Here is a 26582-nt window from a genome sequence, read left to right as displayed (position 1 = left end):
TGAGCAAGGAGCAAATTCTGCCTTTCATATAAGTTCTCACTGACACCACTGGTCTTTTTAGCTATCTGTAAGGGGGTCATTCCTCCCAATGGCCACAAGTGTAGGGAGCATTCTCCCCGCTGACCATCATACTAATGTATTGTGAGTTGTAGATATGGTAATTTTTTGGCAGGGGTTCCGTGAGAACAGAAAGTGTATATCAAGGGTTCCTCTGGATGAAAAGGTATAGGTCTTGCAATTTCTTAATAACCATTGTAATCTAGTATTATTCTATTGGGTAATAGATGTCTTGAATTACCAAAGGTTGCTCAAAAAATGCAACAAGCTTAAATATCCACTCCCTTTATCGCACATGCAAAAGACCTCCTGATTTGCCCTTTTATCTTGTAGTATGAGCATATTGGGTTGAAGGAGTTGAAGGAGTTTGGTTGTTCTTGATTACCAGAATTTTAATAACTGTAGCACTCTGTTGACCATTTTACCCTAGCATTATTCTATAGGGCAATAGATGTCTTCACTTTTCAAAGGTTACACTCAAAAATGGGTAAATACAATCAAGCTGAAATATCCACTTGGCACTTATCTCTAACCCCCATCTCACACACAAAAGGACCTTGTATGTTGTCTCCTACCTTGTAATTTCAGCAAGTTGGGTTAAAGAAACTGGTGCCATTGGCAATGAGAGTTTGGCTATTCTTTTGTTTACCAAAACTTTATTATAATTGTAGCACTAGCAATTGCAGCCATTGTAGCACTCTGTTGACCATTTTCCTTTAATATTATTTTCTTGGGCAATATGTGTCTTTCCTTATCGAAGGCTATGCTCAAAAATGAGTAGATACCACCAAGCTGAAATATTCGCTCGGCGCTTAACTCTAACCACCTTATCAAACACAAAGGACCTTGTATGTTGCCTGACTCCTAAATTGCAGTTTCGGTAAATTTGGGTTGAAGGAACTGGTGACACAGGCAATGAGAATTTGGTCAGTCTTGATTACCAGAACTTTATAACTTATAAGGTTCTTTGCGTTTGTTAAGGGGGTTAGAGATAAGTGCCTAGTGCATATTTCAGCTTGGTGGTATGTTCAAAAATGGGTAGATACCACCAAGTTGAAATATCAACTCAGCACTTATCTCTTATGCCGCGTACACACGATCGGACTTCTCGACGGAAAAAGATATGATGGCTTTTCCGACGGGAGGTTGCCTTGCATACACATGGTCACACAAAAGTTCACTGAACTTTCGACTGTCAAGAACGCGGTGACGTACAACACTACGACGAGCCGAGAAAATTAAGTTTAATGCTTCCGAGCATGCGTCGAATTGTTTCCGAGCATGCGTAAGAATTTTGCGCGTCGGAATTGCTACAGACGATCGCATTTTTGGATAGGAACTTTTTCCAACCGAAAAATTAAGAACATGCTCTCAATCTTTTGCTGGTTGGAATTCGGCCAGCAAAAGTCCGATGGAGCATACACACGGTCGCATTTTCCGACGAAAAGCTCTCATCGGTCTTTTACTGGCCGAATTTCTGATCGTGTGTACGAGGCATAACTTCCTTATCACACACAAAAGGACCTTGAATGTTGCATCTTACCTCGTTGTTTCGACAAGTTGAGTTAAAGAAAGTGGTGCCACTGGTAATGAGAGTTTGGCAATTATTTTTTACCAGGACTTTAATATATTTGTAGGTCTAGCAATTGTAGCCATTGTAGCACTCTATTGACCATTTTTCTTAAGTCCCTTTCTCTTGGGCAATAGATGTCTTTACTTATCAAAGGGTATTCTCAAAAATGGGTAGATACCACCAAGCTGAAATTTTCACTTGGCACATATCTCTAACCCCCTTATCAAACACAATGAACCTTGTACATTGCCTTCTACATTGCAGTTTTGGCAAATCTGGGGTTGAAGGACTAGCGCTGCAGGCAATGAGAAATTTGGTAATTCTTGATTACCAGAACTTTCTGTTTCAATAGTTTTTTATTAATTTCCAAAAATAAATCTTTACAAGGTAAAGAGCCAAACAGACCATGGCAATACAGTTCCAACACAATTCTAAGAGGTAGCCAAAATAACATTGTACAAAAAAAACATTGGTCATTCTTGACTACCAGAACTTTAAAATATTTGTAGCACTAACAATTGTAGCATTTTGTTGACAAATTTCTTCTAGTATTATTCTATGGGGCAGTAGATGTCTTGACTTACCAAAGGGTATGCTTACAAATGGACAGACATAACTAGCTGTTTTATACACTCTGCACTTCTCTGTAACCCCCTTATTGCACACAAAAAGGACCTCGCAGGTTCCCTCTTTTCTTGTAATCACAGCACTTTGAATTGAAGGAATTGGTATCACAGGTGATGAGAGTTTGGTCCCTCTTGATTACCAGAACTTTAATAAATTTGTAACACTGACAAAGGACTTTATTGACCATTTTCCTTTAGTATTATACTACGGGGCAGTAGATGTCTTACTCAGTAATGGGTAGACATCAACCAGCTGTAATATCCATGTGGCCATCATCTCCAACCCCCTTACCCCACACAAAGAACCTTGTACATTGCCTCTTACCTTGTAGTTTCGGCATGTTGGGTTGAAGGAATTGGTGCCGCAGGCAATGAGAGTTTGGTCATTCTTGATTACCAAAACTTTAATATAATTGTAGCATTCGTCCTGAGAATAGAAAAAAAAAAATGTGCTTAATTTTACAACCCTTGCTAGTTGGTTGCTCTTGTTCCTCAAAATCTAAATAGACTATAGACATCTGAGGCTATGTGGCGGTGGCAGTTTGGCTGGACAATGTGGCCTACCAAGCAGTGACCCCACTGAGGAACGTTTGAGGTGATTGTTGTTTTGTAAAGCTGAAAAAAATGGACAAATGATTCCAACATGTAAATATTACGGGACACTTCCTCCAACAAACTAATTTGAATAACTTTTTTTTTTTTTTCACACCAATTTTCGAGGTACAAAAGAACATTTGAGTATAGCTCTAACCTCGCCACCACGCTACTTTTAGCAACATAACAGCTTTAAAAGCAGAAAAAAAAATTGCAACATACTATTTCAGTGGTAATGCTTTTAAATGTACGTCTTCCCTCGCACCAGCAAATGGCAACATTAAAAAAGGGATAAAGCTCCGGAATAAAATCACAGATTGTATTCCATATCTGAATGTTGTTTTGCTTTTTTTTAGAAATTCCACGGTAAATTGTGAACGGTAAGGCATTAAAGGACTAGGAACCTTGAAAAAAAAAAAAGGAAGCCATGAATCAAAACATCCTTTTTATCTTAATGCAGATCGTTACTCAGAAAAGGAAAGTCGGTGTCCAGATTATATCAATGAGAAGATATGACAAAGCTTATAAAAACAACAAGCAAACAGCGGGGGCCTGATTCTCTGCAATCCTGCGACGAACACTCGGAAAACCATCTTTATTCATGAAAAGCTGGCTCCTGTTTTTTTTATCTGAGGTGGTGCATCTGAGGAGAAAGGGATATTATTGGCGTGATAATAAATGTTCGGTTGGCGAGAGGGCATATTGAAGGGGGCCCAGAGGATGACGAATGTAGGAGCTGTTCCCTGAGCTGGGTCATTTTCTTCAGATGGCAAGGCGTTTTCTTGGTGTGCATCCTGCCGATGGCGGCTTGTGCATAGGAGGCTCTTCCATCACGCTTGAAGTCTTGAAAGCTTTTCCACCAGAAAATGTCAGATGATGGATAGGATGTCGGTGGAACGGTGATGGATTAATGGCAGCTGAATCTCCAGTTAGGGCATGCTTACTTATGTGCAGTAGAAGAAGCCATATTGTGGGATATATGAGCTGTTGAGCCAATGGCATCATTGAGATACCAAAGGGGCAGCCAGTTTATGGGACCAACCAGTACTAATGATATGACAATGGTTAATGGGAGGCAGTGAACCAGTGCCATCACTTGTGGACATTCCTATAACGTTACAAATCTGCATAAATGCATTCCGGACATTTCCTAATACATAGCAACAGTATTATTTTTTTCAAAAACCTTAATCTTTTTTAACTAAAAAAAGGAGCTTTTTAGCCTCAGTCATAAGTCTGCTGCAGGCAGGAAGAAGAATTTCCTCAAACGCCTCTTTTCAGTGATTGCTTTTCTGACAAGTCACAATATACTGCAGCAGAATCACTCCTAAAAGCAGTCCTTGAATTCCAGTTAGTGACTGTGTCTATGCTAATGTTATGCCATTAGTCTGCTGCAGGCATTTCCTCAGTCTCCTATTCTCCAAAGATCAGACTGCACATTGTAACTTGGTAGAAAGTCACAAGCAGGTTCAGACGTTTGTGAACTAAGAACTACATAGGCAGCAGGATTTAAAGGATTGTGTCATCTGTGAGTCGGCATCTCATCCCCGAAAGTAGATGGTGCCTAACTAAAGATGGCTGCATTGTCAGGGAGAGTACTGTGATCTCTGTGAGTGGTATTAATATCTGGAAGCGTTAAAAACATAACTTAGCATCTACTGTATCTCCGAAGACAGGTCTACTTTAAGCTGGTCACTTGAAACTAACCAGTCTATGCCAGTTTGCCACTCACTGGTTTGATCATTTCAATTTTCAAACATCTAAACTGACCAGAACTACCGCAGTGTTAATTATCCCAATTTTACCCCCGTTTTTTTTTTTTACCCCAGTTTGTATAATTTGGTCTCTGGAAACTGGGAAACAATCTAACGCATGAGTGTCAGATTGGTGTGGAATGTTGACCTTCCCATATTTAATATTTACGTAAAACTTGATGGAAAGTTTCAAAAATTGGTTCAATTTGGTGACCACCATTTTTGTAACCCCAATTTGTATAATTTGGTCTCTAGAAACCTGGAAATGATCTAAAGCATGAGTGTCAGATTGGTGTGGAATGTTGACGTACATTGTAAATGTATTTACATTTTAAACAAAAGATGAAGGAAAATTTCCAAAACTGCCACAATTTTGGTGACCACCATTTTTACCCCAATTTTTATAATCTGGTCTCTGGAAACCAGGAAACGATCTAAAGCATGTGTAGCAGATTGTTATGAGATATTGACTTATAATATAAATTTATTACATTTTTATACAAAAGATGATGGAAAGTTTCCAAAATAGCCAATTAGACAATTTGGTGACCACAATTTTTAGCCCAATTTTTTAAAATTGATCTCTCGAAACCAGGAAACAATCTAAACCATGTGTGTCAGATTGGTGTGGAATGTTAACTTATAGTTCATTTTTATACAAAAGATGATGGAAAGTTTCCAAAATTGCCACAATTTGGTGCCCACCATTTTTATCCCAATTTTCATAATTTGGTCTCTGGAAACCAGGAAACAATCTAAAGCATGAGTGTCAGATTGATATGGAATGCTGACTTAAAGCTAATCATTTTTGTACAATGGATTGGGGAAAGTTTCCAAACTTGCCACAATTTGGTGACCGCCATTTTTAGCCCAATACATCTCTGGAAACAAACAACCAATCTAAAGCATGTGTGTCAGATTAGTACGGAATGTTGACTCACACCTATTTAATTCTAAAACAAAAGATGATGGAAAGTTTCCAAAATTGCCCCAATTTGGTCCCACCATTTTTACCTCAATTTTCATAATTTGGTCTCTAGAAACCGGGAAACTATTAAAAGCGTGTGTGGCCAATTGTTGTGGACTGTTGCCTTACATGTATTTACTTTTTAAACAAAAGACTGCCACAAGGTTGCCAAGTGTATGGCCAGCACTAACCCCAGTGGGCAGCCATTTTGAAAAGTCAGTTTGTATGCCCATAGCCTACTGTGATTCAGGTATTTTAGGATATTTAGCTTTACAGTTGATTTAGTTCAATGCAAGTTTGGCCACAAACCCGATCCACAAACAAAGTTTCTCATAAAGCCGTCATCAAACTTTCACCTTCAAGAGAGGTTTAAGGAGGCCAACATAATCCGTCAGTATTTATATAACACTGGTCCCACACCGATAATTTTGATTTATCCTTGTTGAGCACCTTGAGAAAAGCAATCGATAAAGCCTATCTACTTTATACAATCCAATAGATAACATAATGAAAAGTCCTCACAATCAATGAGAGCCAATCAAATCCTGACATAGCTGATTGTGGATTAAAACATGTACAAATGACAGGTCTGCCACTAGGCATAGGTTGGGAGATCTCTGGGTGAAGGGTCTTGCTGCAGTCTGGAACGCTGTCTTAAGAACACATAAAATTAATGGCCTGGCTTCTTAACACCATGTAATGTCAAGTCTTGGACTCTCCAAGCCTTTTCGGTACTTAGCGCCCTTTTTTGTGGAAAGAAGAACTGAAAGTTGTTATGACCATAACTATGATCATTGAAATTGCCATCACCATCATTTATGTATACAGATTTTTTTAGCATCGTAATATATTGACCATTGTCACTGGTACGGAATGTGATAGAAAATCCAAAATGTTACAGCTTTCACCCAAACAGAAATAGAAGGAAGATCATCCAACGGGGACACGGAGATACTTCCCCTCAAATTAAAGAGATTTAATTCATTTACAGATACTTGAAGGGGAATTGGTTCTGATGGATATACAATGCAGTGTGCTTTTGTTTAAGGAACCAGATTCGCAATGAAAGTATAGTGCCTGTGGACCTTTTTCTGGTCCTAAGCTGCTACCTTTCTGATCATGATAAACAAATTGGTCAAAAGACAATCAAGTCTCAGATGCCTATTGAGGACAACCTAGTATTGTATCACTTTATACTGTAAGTCTTTTTAAGCATTTATTAGTTAAGAGCATGAGATACGGCCAATGCATTTCAGGGGAAAGAGCCCCCCCTTCTTCAGTGTTCTAATGATAGATGTTAGTAGACTCACTATAAAATGCACCTAGAGGACGTAAATTCAGGCTTGACAGAGACTAGCGGCTCCAAATGGCACTTAGAAAGGTTATATTGGTCTGATCATTTAGGTCCCCTTGGGCATTTCATGTTGATTATACTTGTAGGGAGGTGCAGCGGGGTACAAAGTCCGGTTGCAGAGAACAGAACTTGTATTAATGAGTCCAGTAATTCACAACAAACCCAGTGGAAAGACGCCCGACCGGGGACACTCACAGCATTATCAACAATGTGTAGCAGTGCAGGTCTAGTTGTGCCAAGAGCGTCTATCTTGAGGGGCGGAATGTGGCCTGGCTGGTCCAAGCCCAAATGAGGTCTCCAGAAGGATGGCATGTCCCTATCCTTTCCCTGCCTCTAATCAATCTCCCTATCAGACGGTGACTTGTCCCTACACTGTCCACATGCAAAATGCACACCAACCCCGGGGAGCCATGGCATTAAATAGGCTCTACCTAACCCAAGGTGGCTGCTAGAGTCACATAGGGCAGCAGTATTCAATTGGATAGCTTCTGGGTGACCCAGAAAACCATAGAAGAACCATGTTCTTCTTGACTTCCTCTTCCCCTGCAATGCCGCTGCGGTTGAGTGCCACCTCCAGTGGAGAAAATAGACTGCACCTTCCTACATGCTAACATTCACTGCTCAAGCCCTGAAGAAGGGGGAGGTGCTTTCCCTCAAAACAAGGTGGCTGTATCTGATACTCTTAACCAATGAATGTATCAAAAATACCAGTACTTTTTAAGCCATACGATCCCTTGTATTGGGGCCTTTCAATGCATACCCAAGGGTCGTGTTTCTGGGACAGGAAGTAAGGGGAAACTCCCCAACTGGACACAGCAATATAAGAGAATTGGGCTACCTCCAGGTTAACCTGCCAGCAGTGTATTCATTGCCATATATATATGCCTTAAGTTGGATTTGGGTTGGTGGAAGCACTTAGTAGAGCTACCTTGAGCTGGCAATGTGGCTTCACATGTATGTGCAATGCTGTAAACAAGGCTCCAGGTCCTTCAAAGCAAAAATGTGACCATATGTGATACAAGTTGGGCAGTGTTGGCCCAGAATGGGTTTTTAATTTTTTTGGTGCGTTGAACCTCATTAAGGGCCCATAGGAAATAAATAGACAGAATCAGCGCAAACTGAACTAACTTGCATGGCAGCACACTTTAACATGCGTTAAAAATGTGTATGCATAGGTGTTAATGATCCCTGAAGGTGTAATGAATGGCTGACGGCAATCAGATCTCTTCAGATCTCTTCATATGAAGTCTATGCTGCCTTCAAGACTAACAGGGGCTAAGTTGACCTGATTAAAATGGCTACTTGGAGGCCCTGCATCAAACTCTATTCCGAAGACATTTGCCGCAGTATTCGAGGCTACGTGCCGGGGCGGCTGTCCTCTTAGCAGGGTCCCTGCACTTTTAACTTTGTAATGATATACGGTTCTGTGAAAAGTGAGTCCCCGCCGAGCTGTAAGGAATAATAAAGCTTTCTTGTTGTGAAAATGCCACCTGAAAGGGGTCTGGTGCGCTGCGGGGGTGGCTGTAGTGCTCACTGCGATGTCTGGGTCATTATGTAATCCTGCTGGCTGTTCCCTCCAGACAACGGCCTCGCGGGCACTTTCATGTGGAGAAAAGAAACTGCCGGGCATAAAAAAGAGGAAAGCTCATTTTCTCTGTACAACGGAAAAAGTTTACTGCTAGAAATTGGTATATTAGAATCTGGTTTGCTTTCTGTCAATCAATTTATTTCAGAAATACATCATTTGTAATTATATAATGTATGGAAATTGGAGAAGTTGTATCTCAATATTACATACTATTTCTTTCTCTCTCCCTTTCTCTTTCTTTCTCTCTCTTTCTTTCCTTCCTTTTTTCTATCTCTCTCTCCTTCTTTCCTTCTCTCTCTCTTTCCTTCCTTCCGTCTCTCTCTCTCTCCTTCCATCCTTCTTTCTCTCTCTTTCCTTTTCTCTCTCCTTCCATCCTTTCTCTCTCCTTCCTTCTTTCTTTCCTTCCTTCTTTCTCTCTCTCTCCCTCTTTCCTTCCTTCCTTCTCTCCATCTTTCTCTCTCTCCCTCATTCCTCCCTCTCTCTCTCTCCTTCCTTCCCTCTCTCTCCTTCTTTCCTTCCTTCTCTCTCTCTCTTTCCTTCCTTCCTTCCCCCTCTCTTCTTCCTTCCCTCTCTCTCCCTCTTTCTCCTTTTCTCTCTCTCCTTCCATCCTTCTTTCACTCTCTTTACTTTTCTCTCTCCTTCCCTCCTTCTTTCTTACCTTCCTTCTTTCTCTCTTTCTCCTTCTTTCTCTCGCTTTTCCTTTCCCTCTCTCCCCCTTCTTTCTTTCCTTCCTTCTTTCTCTCTTTCTCCTTCTTTCTCTCGCTTTCCTTCCCTCTCTCTTTCTCTCTTGCCTTCATTCCCCCCTCTCTCTCTCTCCTTCCTTCCTTCCTTCCTTCCTTCCTTCCTTCCTTCCTTCCTTCCTTCCTTCCTTCCTTCCTTCCTTCCTTCCTTCCTTCCTTCCTTCCTTCTCTCTCTCCTTCTTTCCTTCCCTCACTCTCTCATTCCTTCCTTCCTCCCCCCCCTCTCTTTCTCTCTCGCTCTCTCCCCTTCTGTCCTTTCTTCCTTCCCTCTCTCTCCTTCTCCCCCCCCTTTCTCTCTCCTTCCTTCCTTCCTTCCTTCCTTCCTTCCTTCCTTCTTTCCTTCCTTCCTTCCTTCCTTCCTTCCTTCCTTCCTTCCTTCCTTCCTTCCTTCCTTCCTTCCTTCCTTCCTTCCCTCTCTCTCTCTTTCTTTCTTTCCCATGTGACTGCTATAGGATCCAGAGGCACAGGGTGCCCAGCACAGTCTAGCTATACAGGTACCAAAAGCATTTGGCAATTACATTTGGATAAAATGATTGTATATATAGCTTGTGGACCACCTTATGATTGCTATAAAAGTAGAGTATTCAATTTTACAACAAATAAGCAACACAGTGTGTAGGCAGGTGCAGTCTTTTTTCAACACTGCAGGTGGTATTTGTCGGCAGCGGCAATGCAGATGGCAGAGGAAGTCGAGGAGAACCTAGTTCCTCTATGGTTTTCTTGGTCACAGGGAGGCAGCTATCCAATTGGATGCTGGCAGCCCATGTGACTGTTAGCGCCCACCTACTTAGGTGTGTGCTAACTAGTTAGTGAAGGTTAGTGTTGGGTAAAATTCCAGTGCATTACCCTGTTGGTTTAAGTCTGGTTGGGTTTGATTTGGTTGGGAGAAATGACAGAGTAGAATTGGGGGTGTGACCATCTGTATTCTGTTGAGAGTGATGCCCTGTTCTTCCAGTGAGGGGTGCTGGAGGGGAGGGTGTTTGGAAACAGGATGCAGATAGTTTGTATGGGCTACCCTGAACCAATCATTAATTTGAGTGGGCAGGGGCTATCAAGCCTATATAGACTGTGGGTCACATGTCCAAAGGAGGTGGATGGGAAAAGATTTGCAGAAGAAGACATCATGTAGAAGTTGGTGCAGCCTGGGGTTCTCTCCCCTCAGGGGGAGAGGAGCATGCCATGGGGGACAGGAGGTGGCTGAAGACACTTAAAGAATCTCCAGGAGTCATGGATCAGATATTACCATATGGGATGGTTCTGAACATGTGAAGCAGGAAGTGACTATCAAGAGGATGCGGTAGATTGGGGCTATCTCGGACTTTTACTGAACCAATCAGGGAGGATTGCGGAAGTCAAGATGGGCAGGTGAGGCCTAGCACTTCTTAAAAATCTGAGTCCCAAGGTGTCTTTCAGAGGGGCGCTGTCGGTTCATCAAGGGAAAAGGTTATAACTACCATTACAGGAATCAAGGTTATAAAGGCAGCTCATACTTCCTGAGGATACAGCTCGTACATATCGCACATTCTTTCCAGCTATGCACCAGTGGAAAAGAATAAAGTTTCACGTTTATTTGTTTAAGACTGTCTGCTGTGTCATGAGTTCAAGCAAGGGGGGTAACAGAACCACACTAGCGAATAGGAATGAACTACCCAGCAGCTTCTACGGGAGTAGTGCGCTACATGACTTTGACGGCCATCTTGGGTCAGGCTCCCACAATTTGCTAGTGGCTAGAGTAGGGAAAGGTCTTCTGTCTGACAGGGACAGTGCACAGAGTCAGGGAAAGGTTCCGGAGGAGTAGGGAAAGAACAGGGACCACTCCAAAGCTCTGGAAATCTTCCTTTGAGTACTGACTGGCCAGGCCACATTCCGCTCCTCATGGCAGATGCTCTCGGTACCTCCGAGTCTTCAGTCTACTACCCAATTGCTGTTACTACTCGTGAGTTGCCTTCCTGCTGGGTCTGTTTTAATTGCTGGACTTCTGTTACAATATATTCCTGTTGCTGCACATGGACTCCGTGTGTTTTCTGCCCGCTGTTGCACCTACCCACAAGTAGCTTGGTGGTTAACACCTATGCCTTGCTGCAATGGGGTCCTTGTTTCTAATGTTGGAGAGGTCACTGTTTGCATGGAGCTTGCAGTTTCTCCCTGTGTTTGCATGGGTTTCTTTTAACACTCCAAAGATGTGCTGGTAGGTTAATTGGCTTTGGTCTAGCATGTGAGTAAAAATTGATATGTGTTATTGCCATCTACAAGCTGGTCCAAAGCCCCAGCAATTGAAGAGGGATCAAAAAAGACCTGGTGACCAACCTCGTAAAAATCTGGCCAAGAATATTTTTTATAGGTAAAGGTTCTCAGGGGTTTCAGACATGGTGCCCAAAGAGCTAGACTGTAGAATTGTTAAGAATTGGATACAAATGGATTTATACATACATTACTACAGAAATGGCCCCGTAGATAATGATTACTTGGCCCTTTAATGATTTTACTATAAATAAGCTCTATCTATTTATCTATCTATCCATCTTCCAATCTATTTTGTCCACACTTAAGATGACTGTAGAGTTTTTGTTCAGAGATATGGTGCACTGCCCTTTGTAAGGTCATGAATGGAGTTCCTCGAATTCCCGTGGTCACCTGGTTGTAGCTTCTCATTGACTCATTTGGCAAGTGTTGTCTCCGTAGCCCCACCGGGGAGAAAGCAGGTGAGCTACATGGCTTCAGATCAAAAATCTCATCAAGACAGCCGTCTGTAGATGCAGCCCGCCTGAGTGTGAGCCACTGGAGTGTGAGACATTGATGAAGGGAGGTGAAACAAAACCGCCTTTGCTGAGCTCAGCAAGAGAAATCTTCCGCTGTGCAACATCACAGCCGCTGCCTCCTGCGAGAGGGGCGGGGGGTCAGCTGACGCTCAACTCCTACAGCATGCTCTTCTTAATTAAAGGCGAATTCTAATTAGTGCCAGAGTTAATTTCATTTTCCCTGGGCCAGCAGTCACAGCTCTCTCTAATTTCGAAAATTTTCATTTGGAGAATGGGAACAAAAGGGCTGAGACGACTGGGGGAGGAGAGGTGGTAATTGTGTCTGAGATCACATACGCACATCTCTGCTGCTCATAAAAGAAAAAAAAATTGTTCATCACAAGCTATTGTGTGAGGTACATTCCTAATTTACCCGTCTGTCGTCTAGAGGATCCGCTTCAACCATTCAACCATAAGCTATATCCGTTTTTTAAAGAACCTGTCTTTCCGTGAACATCAAATCTCCAATAGTCAGGGCGTGCCTAATGTACGCCAGGGACAGAAATATCAAATAAAGTTTTTAATGGATGAGCAGAAAGTTAAAGAGGAGACAGCAATAAGGGGATTGGTGATGCCATATGCCTGTGAAATTACTGGGGCTGAAGACTTGCAGGACAGTCTTTAGGGCAGTGAGGATGAACCTTGGCACCCCAGATGTTTTGGAACTACATTTCCCATGATGCTCAACTACTCTGCAGAGTGCATGAGCATCATGGGAAATTTAGTTCCAACACATCTGGGGTGCCAAGGCTCGGCATCACTGCTTTAGGGAATGGGATGGCTGGTGACACAGAATTGGTTGATTGAACTATACCAAGTAAACCACTAGGCTGAAGAATTGTGGTAAGCCTTAAGCGAATGTGATGGTTGGCAGCACAAAACTGGTTGACATAGTGTATATTTATATACCAAACAAACTTTTGGGACTGAGGAACTGTAAGGAAGCTTTAAGGCACTGCGATTACTGGAGACACCTATTTAGCCATCTTTTATATACCAGTGAAACTATTGACAAGTAATTTTAGAAAAACCTCAAGAGAATGGGTGTCAGGACCCAGATCTGAAACTGTAACCTCTGCTGTGCCTGGCAGGATCTCTTCTTTCTGAGCCACCTGAGATGCTGGACAGCTCCCTGCCTTTTTCTTAGACACCCTTGCCCTGTGTCTTGTTTCTCTTGAACCTTGTTTTGCTCCTCCCATGAATTTCCTATTTAGGCACTTCCTGTTTGCCAGATTATTGCGCTCTCTCCAGCCAATATCTTGCTTTTGTCGCTTCTGCTGCCATCCGTATTTTCATTACTGCTCATTACCTTTGGCTTGTTCCTCGACTATGCTTCCTCTTGATCCAAAACTGCAACCACTTGTTACCGACCTTTGGCTTGTTCTTTGACTACGCTTCTGTTAGATCCCTACCTGCAACCACTTGTTACAGACCTTTGGCTTGTTTACTGACTATGCATCTGTTTGATCCCTATCTGCTACTGGACCCCGGCTTTCTCAACTCCTGGTGGAGCGATCCTGAGCATTGCGACCTGGTACTGACATGGAGCAAAACCCATCTCCACCATCAGGAGCTCTGGTGAATACCGATTAGTGCTTAGACCCCACACCTCGGGTGAGCCTGTGTTATCCGGCAGGGTGACCTTCTTCTATACCTATCCTGCTGGTCAATTGGACTCCCTACTGCTATAGCTACTGGTCTCTGAGCTTGACCCCGTGACAATGGGCTGGTTGGAAGTACAGAATTGGCAGATATGCATACTGTTGTGACTACTTGGGTTGAAGAACTGATTGAAGCAGGGCCTCATGGGCGTGGGATGGTTGTTGACACAGAAGTGGACAACTTATATACTGTAAAAAAAGTAGGGCTGACTAATTGGCCAACTTGCATATCAATATAACTACTACTGCAGAGAAATTGAAGGAAAGCCCCAAAAAAATGAGATAGTTGGAGACACCTCTTATATATATTTATATTCTAGTAAAACTACTGGGGTTGAGGAACTGTATGAGAATCTCAAGATGGGGAAAAAGGTTGGAGACAGAGAACTGACTGACATACAGTATATACCAGTGAAACTACCAGGATGAGGAACTGTATGAGAACCTCAAGATAATGGGAAAGGTTGGAGACAGAGAACTGCCTTACGTATATGCCAGTGAAACTACTGGGGATGAGGAATTGAAGATAAGGGGAAAGGTTGGAGACATAGAACTGGCTGATGTATATACCTATGAAACTACTGGGTCCCATCAATTGAAGGATAACCTTATGAGAATGGAATGGTTGGACACACAGAACTGGCAGAATTATAGATGCCAGTGAAGAAGCTCCTGGGGCTGAAGAATTGTAGGACAGCCTCAAAAGAATGGTATAGATGGTTGTATATTACAAGTCATCCTGAGAAGGTAAAGAGACACTTTCATGAAAGATAAGAGCCATACACTTTCAGGACCAAAATTTGGTCATGTTGGAACATAATGTAAGATGGCATCACCAGGAGGGCTATGACATCACAATGCTTCATGGTAGCATTTAAGGCACATTGAATTAGCCAAAAATGTGATCACTTTAAGGCTTTAAAAGCTCAAGTGCAAGAAAGGAGGTCTCTGCATTTGTTTTCAACAACCAAAACCAAGCCTGTCAACCTCAAGGCCAAAAAGAATATAATGAGCTGAAAGGTTTAGTACACACCTCCATGTTCAGGTACAATCCACCGCATAGTCTTGATGCTCTTTCCTGTTGATTTTAACTTCAGAACACTGCATGTTTGCTAGTGCCATTGGGAACATAATTTAACTCCTCTTTCTTTCTGTATAGTGCTAACTTATATGTTTACAAATAGTAGAAGTAGATTTGCAGATAGGCTTGATGGTGCAGTCTCCAGTAGTCCACCGCCTTAGGCCCGAGCCTATTAGGTCTACCCACAACAAGTATTTTCAACTTACTGTCATCAAATTTTCTACAAACCTTACAATGGTCACAAGTAGCCAATCAGACTTTGAGGACATTTGTTGGAGTTGGGACTAGACCAACCTGTAGCCAATCAGGTCAATACAACATTTGCAAAATTTGACCAACCCAGACTGCTAACTTGACCAGACCAATCTTTAACCAATAAAGAATTTACAAAATGTATAATTAGCACAGCTTAGTAGTTATGACCCCTAATTTGTTTTAAGGAAATGTTGATTTTACAAGGGAGTGACCCGAAGAAATAGTTACTTACCAGTGGTTTTCCTCGCACGGCACAGTTGTCCATATTTTGCGTCTTCCATGTGATATACTGAAAAAGATAGGGCGAAGTGAATGTGAGGACTAACCACAATGTGATGCTTAAATATACACTCTGAGGTAATAGTTCCAGTGTAGAGCAGAGGAACCAACCAAACCCTAGGTTCAGTTTCCACATAATAGACTACAGGCATCTAGAATGAAAATCTTGTTAATGGGACAAAGAAAAAAAAACTGACAGAGATTTTAATCATTCTACTCTCTCTACAACAAACAAAAATGTTTTGTCTAGAGATACACTTTATTGCTTTACAGCAGACCTGAGGTGAGATTGTGTTCCAGGAAAACAGTTGAGAGTGGGTTGGAACCAAAGTAGGTCTTGTGAGCTATTACATACTTAGTGAGTACTGGTATTTAATAAAACAAACATTTCCTGGTTTGATCAATGAAGCCTTGTAGTCATTGAACAATGCATGTTTTATAATTTAATTACCGAGTCTTAATACTCTTCTGATGGAAAGTCACAGTCTTACCTTGTCGCTTGAGATTGCATCTTTAGTCCTCCTCAGATCGATTGCGTACACATATTCCCTATAAAACAAAAACAATAGTAGTTCAGGTAATGGATTGACAAGTTTAAATAAAATGGAAATGGCTACATTGCAAAGGCCCCAACAAGACAATTGCCATTTTTATGATATCCGCCATTTTGTTCTTAGCTTTTCCTGCATCTCCCTAGCTCATTCTCGTTCTCTCTAAATTTAGTTGCGGTTGTCCTGTGCAGAGAAAGTTTTTTTTTCTTTCTCAAAACAGGTCTATTTTAGGCCTGCATGAGAAGATTGTAATTTATTTAAAGCATTTCCAAGCCATCCCCATTATCATCTCCTCAGGCGGGAACAGGTGAGGAAATCTGCATTGTAATTAGGCACATTCTCCTCTGCCGCGACGTTGATGAATCATCCGTGGCTATAGATGTCACAGAACTGATCTCGCGTGTCAGAAAATAAATGGTTACATACACAGTTCTTCGTAAAAATTTACATGGGGCCTGTCTGAGTCACGCATGACCTCCACCTTTCAGAAAAGGTCATGTACACCCATCGTAACACAAATAACTGACTCCAGACTCCATTTATGTAGGGAATCGTACATTTATAATGTGGCAGTTCAGCTGACTTGTGCTCCAACCCTTGTTAGAATGCATTGTGTCTCAAGTACACTATATGGGCAACATTTTATGAACAGCTATCATAGCTATATAAGCTTGTTATACATCCCATTCCAAAACCATGGCCATTAATATTGAGTTGCCCCCCTTTGCGGCTATGACATCCTAAACTCTTCTGGGGAGAATTTCAACAAGATTTTGGAGTGAGACTGTGGAAAGTTATGTCCAGCCAGCCAAAAAAACATTTGTCAGGTCAGGTACTGATGTTGGATGAGAAGATCTGGTTTGCCATTCAGTTCATCCCTAGGGTGTTCAGTAGGGTTGAGGTCAAGGCTCTGTGCAGGACACTCAAGTTCCTCCACCCCAAACTCATTATACCATATCTTTTTGGAGTTGGCCATCATTTATGAGATCAGGTACTGATGTTGTATGAGAAGACCTGGCTTGTCTTTGGTGTTCCAATTCATCCCAAAGATGTTCAGTAGGATTGAGGTCAGGGCTTTGTGCAAGCCACTTACCTTCCCTCATAACAGACTGGTCAAACCATGAATTTATGGAGCTGGTGCAGGGGCTCAGTCATGCTAGAACAGAAAAGGGTATTCACCATACTTTTGCCTCAAGGTTGAAACAGTAGACTTGTCTAATTTGACACGCTAAAAGAGTGTCTAGTGGGGTTGAGGAAAGGGCTTTGTGCAGGCCACTTAAGGTCCTCCACACCAAGCTTAACAAAACTATGTGCTTATGGAGATAGCCACCATTTATGAGGTCAGGTACTAATGTTGGATGAGAAGACCTGGCTCACAATTGGGGTTCCAATTCATTCCAAAGGTGTTCAGTAGGGTTGAGGTCGGGGCTCTGTGCAGGACACTCAAGTTCCTCCACACTTAACTCATCAAATCATGTCTTTATAGAGCTGACTTGGTGTGTAGTCATACTGGAACAGGAAAGGCTCTTCCCCAAACTGTTGCCGCAAGGTTGGAAGAGTATAGTTATTTCAAATATCTTTGTATGTTGTAGCATTATCAGTACCCTTCACTGGAACCATCTTAACTTAATCTTGTTGCAAGGTCCACATACTTTGATTATATAGTACATCAGATGGATGAATTGTCTTTTGTTTCACTAATTACAAAACTGCCTTATTCCTAACTGGTGTCTGCAGGCAATGAGGACTGTCTAAAACATGTCTTTTTTTGGACAAATTGATCAATATTTGAAAAACATATGGGTATATGCTAGCAAAAGACATGACCAATTGACTTTAGTTTCAGTTAAAGGTAGTTATACCAGCTTTTGTTTTACAGACTGACAACAGCTGATCGTTTGCATGATCCACACCATCTGTCATTTCTCCTCCAGCAGCTGCACAATGACAGTTGATAGTGAAGGTCCACCAGGACAAGGCTGATATTATTAAACAGATACATTCAGTAAATACATGGCAGGCTTATAATATATATTGGGGAGATTCCATCTCCATAGTTCTTGACCAAAATTGAGCAAATTTGCAAGGACGGAGTTGAATCTGATTACCACAGTACTCACCTTGCAGCAACAAACAACGTTTGGTTGAGCCTGATCATCTTCTGGAAGTCCAGGCCGAGATTTACTGCGTTTTCATCGCTGGTCAGTCCTCGAAACAATGGGTAGGATCTGGTGCCTTCAAAAGACAGATGAAATACCATTATATATTTAGTTTTGTCATGAGATGTCATGAGATGTAAATGGGGCTTATATATTACTAGATCAATATCTATTTTTCAAAGAAGTATAAACTTAATTTAGGTGTTAAGTGCTAGCCCTGGAAGTGTTTTAGTCAATGTGGAAATTTAGAGAGAAAATCATAAAAACTTCAAAATCATTAATTTCCAGTTCTGGAGGCCTTTTGTAGAGAAAGCCAAAATTCTCAAGAAGGGAGAATATTAACTTGCTAGAGACAAGAGAATATACCCAGGTAGGGTGGATGTAACTTTCGTGAGAAATTTTCATTAAAAGCAACACTTTTAGTCCAACTCCAGTCAAAACTTTTTTTTTTTAATGTAGTACAGACCCCTGACTGGTCCCACTGTTTGTCCCAGGTTCTATTCCCTATTGGATGCACAGCAGCGAGGCACACAGCAGTTTCTCAGTCTTTCTACTCAATAATCAGGGAGAAGTTTATTTTTGGGGTTTATTGGTTGAAAAACTGGGATGGGGAATGGGGTGAGCCTTGGGATACTCCAGAACAGTACAGCTTTAATTGAGGACACTCTCTAGTAAATCTAACTCCTTCAAAGTGGGCCTCTAATAAGGGGACATAAGAGGATGCGGACATACAGCTTTAGGGGGATCCCAAGTGGAGACAGCATTGACCAGAAAAAATCTGCAACAGTCTTTTGCAAAAGAGGTCCAAGAGCAACAGTCTCTCTAGGATCTCCCTAAGGTCTTTACTCACTGTGCCCCTGTATACATGGATGCTTCCTTCCAGCATCATCCAGATCATGTACCATGAGCATCACAGTCAGATCCTCAGTAGACGTCACGCTAGACTATTCTTCTAGCTTTAGCAGTCGACAACCAGCTCTCCCTGAGATGGGACCACTTTGAACCATCTTCAGGTACCTACAGGATGGCCCAGGGGGGCAGACAGCCGCTCCAGGCTGGGTCTCTCTCCATCAGGTAAAGTACACTGCTGTTCTAGGTCCCAGACTATTTATACACACCTCAGGCCCCTGCTGGCCACCCTCTTGACCAGGGATTGACGACATAAATATTCAGGCTACCTATTTGCCTACTCCGCCTCTATGCCGCAGAACTGCCCAGAGAGTTCTGAAGTGCAGGGAGGAGCAATCAAGCCTGCAGCCTGTGAAACCCCAAACAGACAAAAGCAATCAACCTGCTCCCCTGACTACAGAGGAGCCAAAACCAAACTTACCTAACCTTAATAACAAACTAACTAGGAGGGTGCTACATATATACAGAGTCGGGACAGGTTAAAACTTTTACCAGGGTTTTTGATTTCTGAATCCCCATTGTGGAGATTTGCCCTAACTTCTTTTCCTAGTGGCAAGGTGTCACAAGGACGGAAGTGATGAGATATCTCCCAGAAGGTTAACTAAAGCAAACATATTTAAGACAATCAAATTTTGTATTGCCCATTTCTTGTCCTGGACCTCCTATGTGACACTAGGGTACATGGATAATGTTCAAAGGTCAAAGAAGGGCAGACTGTGGTACTTACTTCCCGAATCAATGGTTCTGATAGGACTTAAGTCCTTCGGGAACACAAGTGAAGAGGACAGTAGACATCTGATGAGGAGAAGAACCACAGCAAAAGGCACGTGGGACATTCTTGTGCTCTTCACGTTGCAGTAGAATTTTGAGGATGGAATCCGAACTTCAACTGATGTTCATTCTGGTCTTGTCGGCGGCTCTAAAATAAGAAGACAACGCCACATATGAGAATAATGCAACTGTACTAATGATTGATAGTAAATTACATTTTCAATCAACAGAGAAGCTCCTGACAGGTAGTAATTTTCATCTACAGCAGGATGTTGAATGTTGACAAAAGAGGCTAAATCAGTCCTGTGCCACAGTTGGTCTAAATTACAACGGGAACAACTTCATAATGGTTGGGACCCAACTGTGTTCTTCTGTTTTTTTGAGATACAAAAAAAAAAACTAAACATTTTATTGCACAGAGAATGAAAGTTGTAGCGCAATATTTTTTAAGAACAAAAAAAAAAAAGAACAGTTTACAATTTATGTTTGGAGACACATTGGATCTCTACCTACGTAGGCGACTACAAAGCATTGGTAGATTCTCTACTGACCACTGAAAGGCTATGGTTGAGAACCACCATTATCTCACTTTTACGCTAGAGGCTAATGAAGACGTTTGAAGGTATAATGCCACACTGGTTATCAATACAAATATCCCCTAAATTGCAGCTTCCAACCTATGTGGAAGCTGCATAAGATCAACATCATCAACAATACATCTGCATAGCAAGGTAATATAAACCTGTCACTCTAGCAAGACTTCCTGTTCCTTGGTCAGGAACTTAAGGCGTTGGGCGTTGACAACATTTCATCTGCTGCAATGAAATCCTCAGGAGTGTTGTCAGCCCATATCTCTTCTGCTGGACAACAGAACAGCTCTCTCTCTTCATCTCCATAACATAAGTGCACTGTAGTCCAGCAGGGGAGAACTGAAGGAGGTCTGACAACACTTGTTTGGATCTCTGAGAAGCAGAGGCATAATTTTCCATCTGCTGACCACCAACCTCATCTAAAAACTACCAAGACTGTAATAATATCTACTTAAAATTGCGTAAGAAAAATGGGAAAACCAATAAAGATGGTTCGCCAATAGCTACAAAGCTCTCTTACGTCTCGGGTGACGATAAAGTCTTGTGAAAGCCCTCAAGCGCCTCAAGGCCCGGCCGCGTCTCTACACAGCGACATCGTTTATCTCCCAATGAAAAAACTCATGTCTGTTTTAATTTCACACGGCATAATTTTGTCTCCATAGACATTTAATGCGATAGACCTCTTGATCCGCAATGCTTGGAAATGCGCAGCGTGATTAATACGAATGTTGATCTAATCTGATATCACGTCCAGACAGCCTGCTCCATGTAAAATATATTTATTACCATTACAGCCAAAACGTATTATCTGCAAGCTCTCCAGCGCCTAAGTCGGCCGGCCATCTCTCTCTTGCGCGCGGATCATTCAGTACAAACAGGAAACAACAGCCGCCTTGGAGAATTCCAGTGTGACAACTGGCAGTTATTCCATTTGCAGACATAAAGAAACACGACTTGTTGTTTCGAACGTTTAATTATGCATGTCTTTTCCATTGTCATTCCAACGCCTGTAGCGAGGGATACAAAGCGGAGAGAAAACAGTTCTGCAATTAATGAGCGACCGCACCTTCCTGGTCGATGGGATGTAAAGGGAGGGAAAGATTCTTGTTTGTAATTCATACTTCTAAGTTGTCTAATTTTCATTTCCCGTTTACGGTACTTGAAGGGTCTGCTCATCAGAAAATCAAGCCAGTGTTATTATATAGTTGCATAGCTAGTCAGGTTGAACGTCTATCCTTTCGGCAAGGAAGGAGTGTGGACAGCTATAGCAGCACCTCTAGCCCCCCCATGTCAACGTTTTTCCTTGGAAAAATGTTTCATGGAATGGAGAGGATACTTCAGAAGCCTGTATAGCATGCAGGGTCCTTTTGAAACCTAGGGTTCCTCCAGAGGTTGCTAGGGGTTTAACTGAGTTCCAGGGCCAATGCCACTTGGCAAAGCCTACAGCACGACACCAATGATCTACTGTATTTAGCTGTCTTTAAGGGCACATTCTTTCTACTGGCAACCAATGTAAAGAATATTCTTCCCTTTGACCACCAATAAAAGGAACATTCTTCCCACTGACCTCCAATATAAGGGACATTCTTCCCACTGATCACCAATGTAAGGGACATTCTTCCCACTGACCACCAATGTAAGGGACATTCTTCCTACTGATCACCAATGTAAGGGGCATTCTTCCCACTGATTACCAATGTAAGGAACATTCTTCCCACTGATCACCAATGTAAGGAACATTCTTCCCACTGATCACCAATGTAAGGAACATTCTTCCCATTGGCCACCAATGTACGGAGCATTGTTCCCACTTTCCACCAATGTAAGGAACATTCTTCTCCCTGACCACCGATGTAGGGGGCATTCTTCCCACTGGCCACCAATGTAAGGAACATTCTTCCCATTGGCCATCAATGTAAGGGACATTCTTCCCACTGACCACCAATGTAAGGAGCATTCTTCCCACTGATTACCAATGTAAGGAACATTCTTCCCACTGATCACCAATGTAAGGAACATTCTTCCCATTGGCCATCAATGTAAGGGACATTCTTCCCACTGATCACCAATGTAAGGAACATTCTTCCCACTGACCACCAATGTAAGGAGCATTTTCCCACTGATCACTAATATAAGGAGCATCCTGCCCACTGATCACCAATGTAAGGAGCATTCTTCCCACTGATCACCAATGTAAGGGGCACTCTTCCCATTGATCACCAATGTAAGGGGCATTCTTCCCACTGATCACCAATGTAAGGGACATTCTTCCCACTGACCACCAATGTAAGGGACATTCTCCTACTGATCACCAATGTAAGAGGCATTCTTCCCACTGATTACCAATGTAAGGAACATTCTTCCCACTGTCACCAATGTAAGGAACATTCTTCCCATTGGCCACCAATGTACGGAGCATTGTTCCCACTTTCCACCAATGTAAGGAACATTCTTCTCCCTGACCACCAATGTAGGGGACATTCTTCCCACTGGCCACCAATGTAAGGAACATTCTTCCCACTGACCACCAATGTAAGGAGCATTTTTCCCACTGATCACCAATGTAAGGAGCATTCTTCCCACTGATCACCAATGTAAGGGACATTCTTCCCACTGATCACCAATGTAAGGAGCATTCTTCCCACTGATCACCAATGTAAGGAACATTCTTCTCCCTGACCACCAATGTAGGGGACATTCTTCCCACTGGCCACCAATGTAAGGAACATTCTTCCCACTGACCACCAATGTAAGGAGCATTTTTCCCACTGATCACCAATGTAAGGAGCATTCTTCCCACTGATCACCAATGTAAGGAGCATTCTTCCCACTGATCACCAATGTAAGGAGCATTCTTCCCACTGATCACCAATGTAAGGAACATTCTTCTCCCTGACCACCAATGTAGGGGACATTCTTCCCACTGGCCACCAATGTAAGGAACATTCTTCCCATTGGCCATCAATGTAAGGGACATTCTTCTTATTGATCACCAATGTAAAGAACATTCTTCCCAATGACCCCCAATGTAAGGAGCATTCTTCCCACTGACCACCACCACAAGATGGAGCAATCTTCTGCAGATCTCTAGTAGACATCAGTAATGAGTATCTGAGAAGTTCAGAAGGTCTCTGGATCGTTTGATGATGGTATAATAAATACAATTGATCAATATACCTGTATATCAAAAAATAGATGAGACAGAACTTTGAACAGGTTTAGAAGTGGAACAATCTGCAGATTATATCATTCTATATTTATCATAGGGTGGGTATGGGTATAAGAGCAACGATCTGCAGATCTCTAAAGAGCTCAGTGATGGAATAATCTGCAGCATATATTAATATGTACCTGTCAGGGGTTAGATGAGATGGACCAATGTTCTGAGGAGGTTATTAATGAAATATTTAGTAAATATACAGTATGAAAAAAAATATATATATAACATATAAAAGATATATATATCTCAAAAGATTAAAAGTTATATATATATATGTATAGATGTATAGGGAAGACCTGCTGTGGTAGAGATGAGGTTAACTCTGTCAGGGGTTGGGTAAGACAGAGCAATGTTCCGCAGATCTGTAGAAAGTCAGCGATGGAATAATCTGCACAGTGTATTAATATGTATCTGTCAGGGGATGGCTAAGATAGAGCAATGTTCTGCAGATCATGAGAGGTCACTGATGGAAAAATCTGCAAAATGTATGAATATGTGTCTGTCAATGTAACATGTTGCAGGAGAATGTTCTGCACATCTTAGGAGACATCACAAACTGACCAATGTTCACTCCTACAACCACAGCAAATTTTAGGAAAGCGACATCCACTTAATGCAGAAAACCCAATAAATACACCGCAAGCTCAATATTTAATATCAGCGTTTTCCCAAGGCGTCTTTAGCTGCAGAAAAGAAGATTACATAACACGGCGTACATTCCCTTTTTTCTTGCCTCCTAACGCCACTTAGGGGCTCCAATTGAGCGGTAATGATGGCACTGATACCACAATGGAAGTGTGAGTGGCTTGGCACTCTAGAAGCTCTCTCGTATTTATGGAGAAAAAAAAAAAAAAGAAGCCGGTCTTGGGCCACTTTTAACAGCGCACCATTTATGCCCCCCGGCTCGAAGAATTAGAAGCGTCGAATGTCACCAGGAGAGAAACCGCCAGACCCGGGTCTGCGATATCCTCCCGCCGCGACTGGCTCAGCACGTGGAACCTGAGACACACTGGTAGTAATAAGTCAGCGCGGGAGTGTGGAAAATAACTCCCAATTATCTCCTGCCAGATGGAAGTAAAAGCAGACTAAATGAAATCTACAGCGGATTCCGCCCCTCCCAGGGAAGCTAATTTGAGGCCATTTCCTAGGCCCAAATTGAGGCAGAAAATTGTCCTTTCCGAAATTTGCAAGGAGATGGCAGAGTGGCGTCTTACGGTTCGGGAAAATAGCTCGGCGGCTGTCATTAATTGGATAGGCGCAGCGAGGCGCTGGCTATTTAGGCCACATGAGCTCTGACGGAAAAAGCAGCTGCTTATTCAGAAAGGGGTTACTTGCGAGGGTCTGGCCTCCTGCGGATGGCTATGGAACTGATATCGACCAGCGATAACGGAGAGGCGAAACCGCTGAGTTGTCACAGCGCTAAGTGCGCTATGGAGGCACATGACCCAACTGGATGGACTTGTGTCTTTATTCAACCTTACCATAACTACAGTAAACGACTATAAACCTGTAAAAACATCATGGAGGCCAGCTCTATGTGCTAAACCCATAATTCCATTTTTGGAAACACCAAGTTTGCGCGGTGTAGTCACATGACCCCCCCTCGTAGGTTACCACCCCTTTCCCACCCCCCGTCAAAACAAACATGGCGTTTCAGACCACTCACCTCGGAAAGCAGTCACGTCTTCCCTGTGTGTGTGTTATGACAGCAGAGCGGTTTATCGCTTTTACACACCATGTATATAAATACACGCGAGCGTGCCATTGACCTTCCGCGCAAACAGCTGCACGGAGGGCTCCGATTACACCGTGTCAGTGTGTCCCGTTAAAGGCTGTGAAGAGGCACATGCTGCGGGGAGACTGAGTGTTCAAAAAGGTTCTCAGTATAGAAAAGGGCCAATTCCCCCCCAAAGTATTATAGCGGTTGGACACAGTTGAAGGCAAGGAGCATCTTACGCTAGATCTTTTAGGGACCCCGATGATGAGGTACTCCTACCCACAATAATGGGGTCATGGTTGCTGTCTTTTTATGGGAGTAGTAGCTTTGGATGGAGTTGAACCTTAATAATAACTGCAAAAATGTGTAAAACCCTTATTTATGCATTATTGTTTTTTTTTTTTTTTTTTACTGGTTCTTACATCTCTGATGTCTATTCTGCAGAACACCGACCCATTAGTATCAGTCTTTGTCATCGAAGGAGTTTGCAATCTAATGTCCTTTCCACAGTCATATACACACACTAGTCAGGTTGGCCACATGCATTAAAATTTGATATATATAATATATTCAATCAATATATCCAATATATATCCAATCAATATTTCCAATACTGTATATATCCAATCAACACATTCAATATATATCCAATCAATACATCCAAAACTGTGTATATTCAATCAATATATCCAATGTATATCAAATTGATATATCTTATACCGTATATATCCAATAACCATATCCAATATATAATCCAATCAATATATCCAATATTGTATATATTCAATCAATATATTCAATATATATCCAATCAATATTTCCAATACCGCATATAGCCAATCAACTCATCCAATCAATATATCCAATACTGTATATATCAAATCAATATATCCAATACTGTGTATATCCAATCATTATATCCAATATATATCCAATCAGTATATCCAATCAACAAATCAAATATATAACCAATTGATATAGCCAATATATATCCAATCGATATAACCAATACCGTATATATCCAATTAACATATTCAATATATATCCAATCAATACATCCAAAACTGTGTATATTCAATCAATATATCAAATATATATCAAATTGATATATCCAATACCGTATATATCCAATCAACAGATCCAATCAATATATCCAGTACTGTATATATTCAATCAATATATCCAATATATATATCCAATCAATATTTCCAATACCGTATATATCCAATCAACTCATCCAATCAATATATCCAATACTGTATATATCCAATATGAATCCAATCAATATATCCAATATATATCAGATTGATATTTCCAATACTGTATATATCCATCATA

The 26582-nt window shown here is 41.8% G+C and overlaps 1 protein-coding gene across 2 annotated transcripts in view; it reads right to left on the bottom strand.

Moving 5' to 3' along the window:
- The window catches only part of SEMA6C (semaphorin 6C), a 289590-nt gene that overhangs the window by 75561 nt on the left and 187447 nt on the right, over nucleotides 1-26582 (bottom strand). For both annotated transcript variants that reach the window (XM_073609595.1, XM_073609596.1), the window contains exons 3-7: nucleotides 19674-19865; nucleotides 17999-18113; nucleotides 15819-15876; nucleotides 15281-15337; nucleotides 2582-2683 (exon numbers count right to left, since the gene is read on the bottom strand). In XM_073609595.1, the coding sequence (XP_073465696.1) occupies nucleotides 2582-2683; nucleotides 15281-15337; nucleotides 15819-15876; nucleotides 17999-18113; nucleotides 19674-19782 (441 nt within the window). In that variant the 5' untranslated portion in view covers nucleotides 19783-19865. The remainder of the gene's footprint in view (nucleotides 1-2581; nucleotides 2684-15280; nucleotides 15338-15818; nucleotides 15877-17998; nucleotides 18114-19673; nucleotides 19866-26582) is intronic.

This window comes from Aquarana catesbeiana, linkage group LG13 (genome assembly GCF_042186555.1).
Source record: "Aquarana catesbeiana isolate 2022-GZ linkage group LG13, ASM4218655v1, whole genome shotgun sequence".
Lineage (NCBI taxonomy): Eukaryota > Metazoa > Chordata > Amphibia > Anura > Ranidae > Aquarana > Aquarana catesbeiana.
Note: the sequence above shows the minus strand (reverse complement) of the source record. Positions and strands in the feature narration are given on the sequence as shown.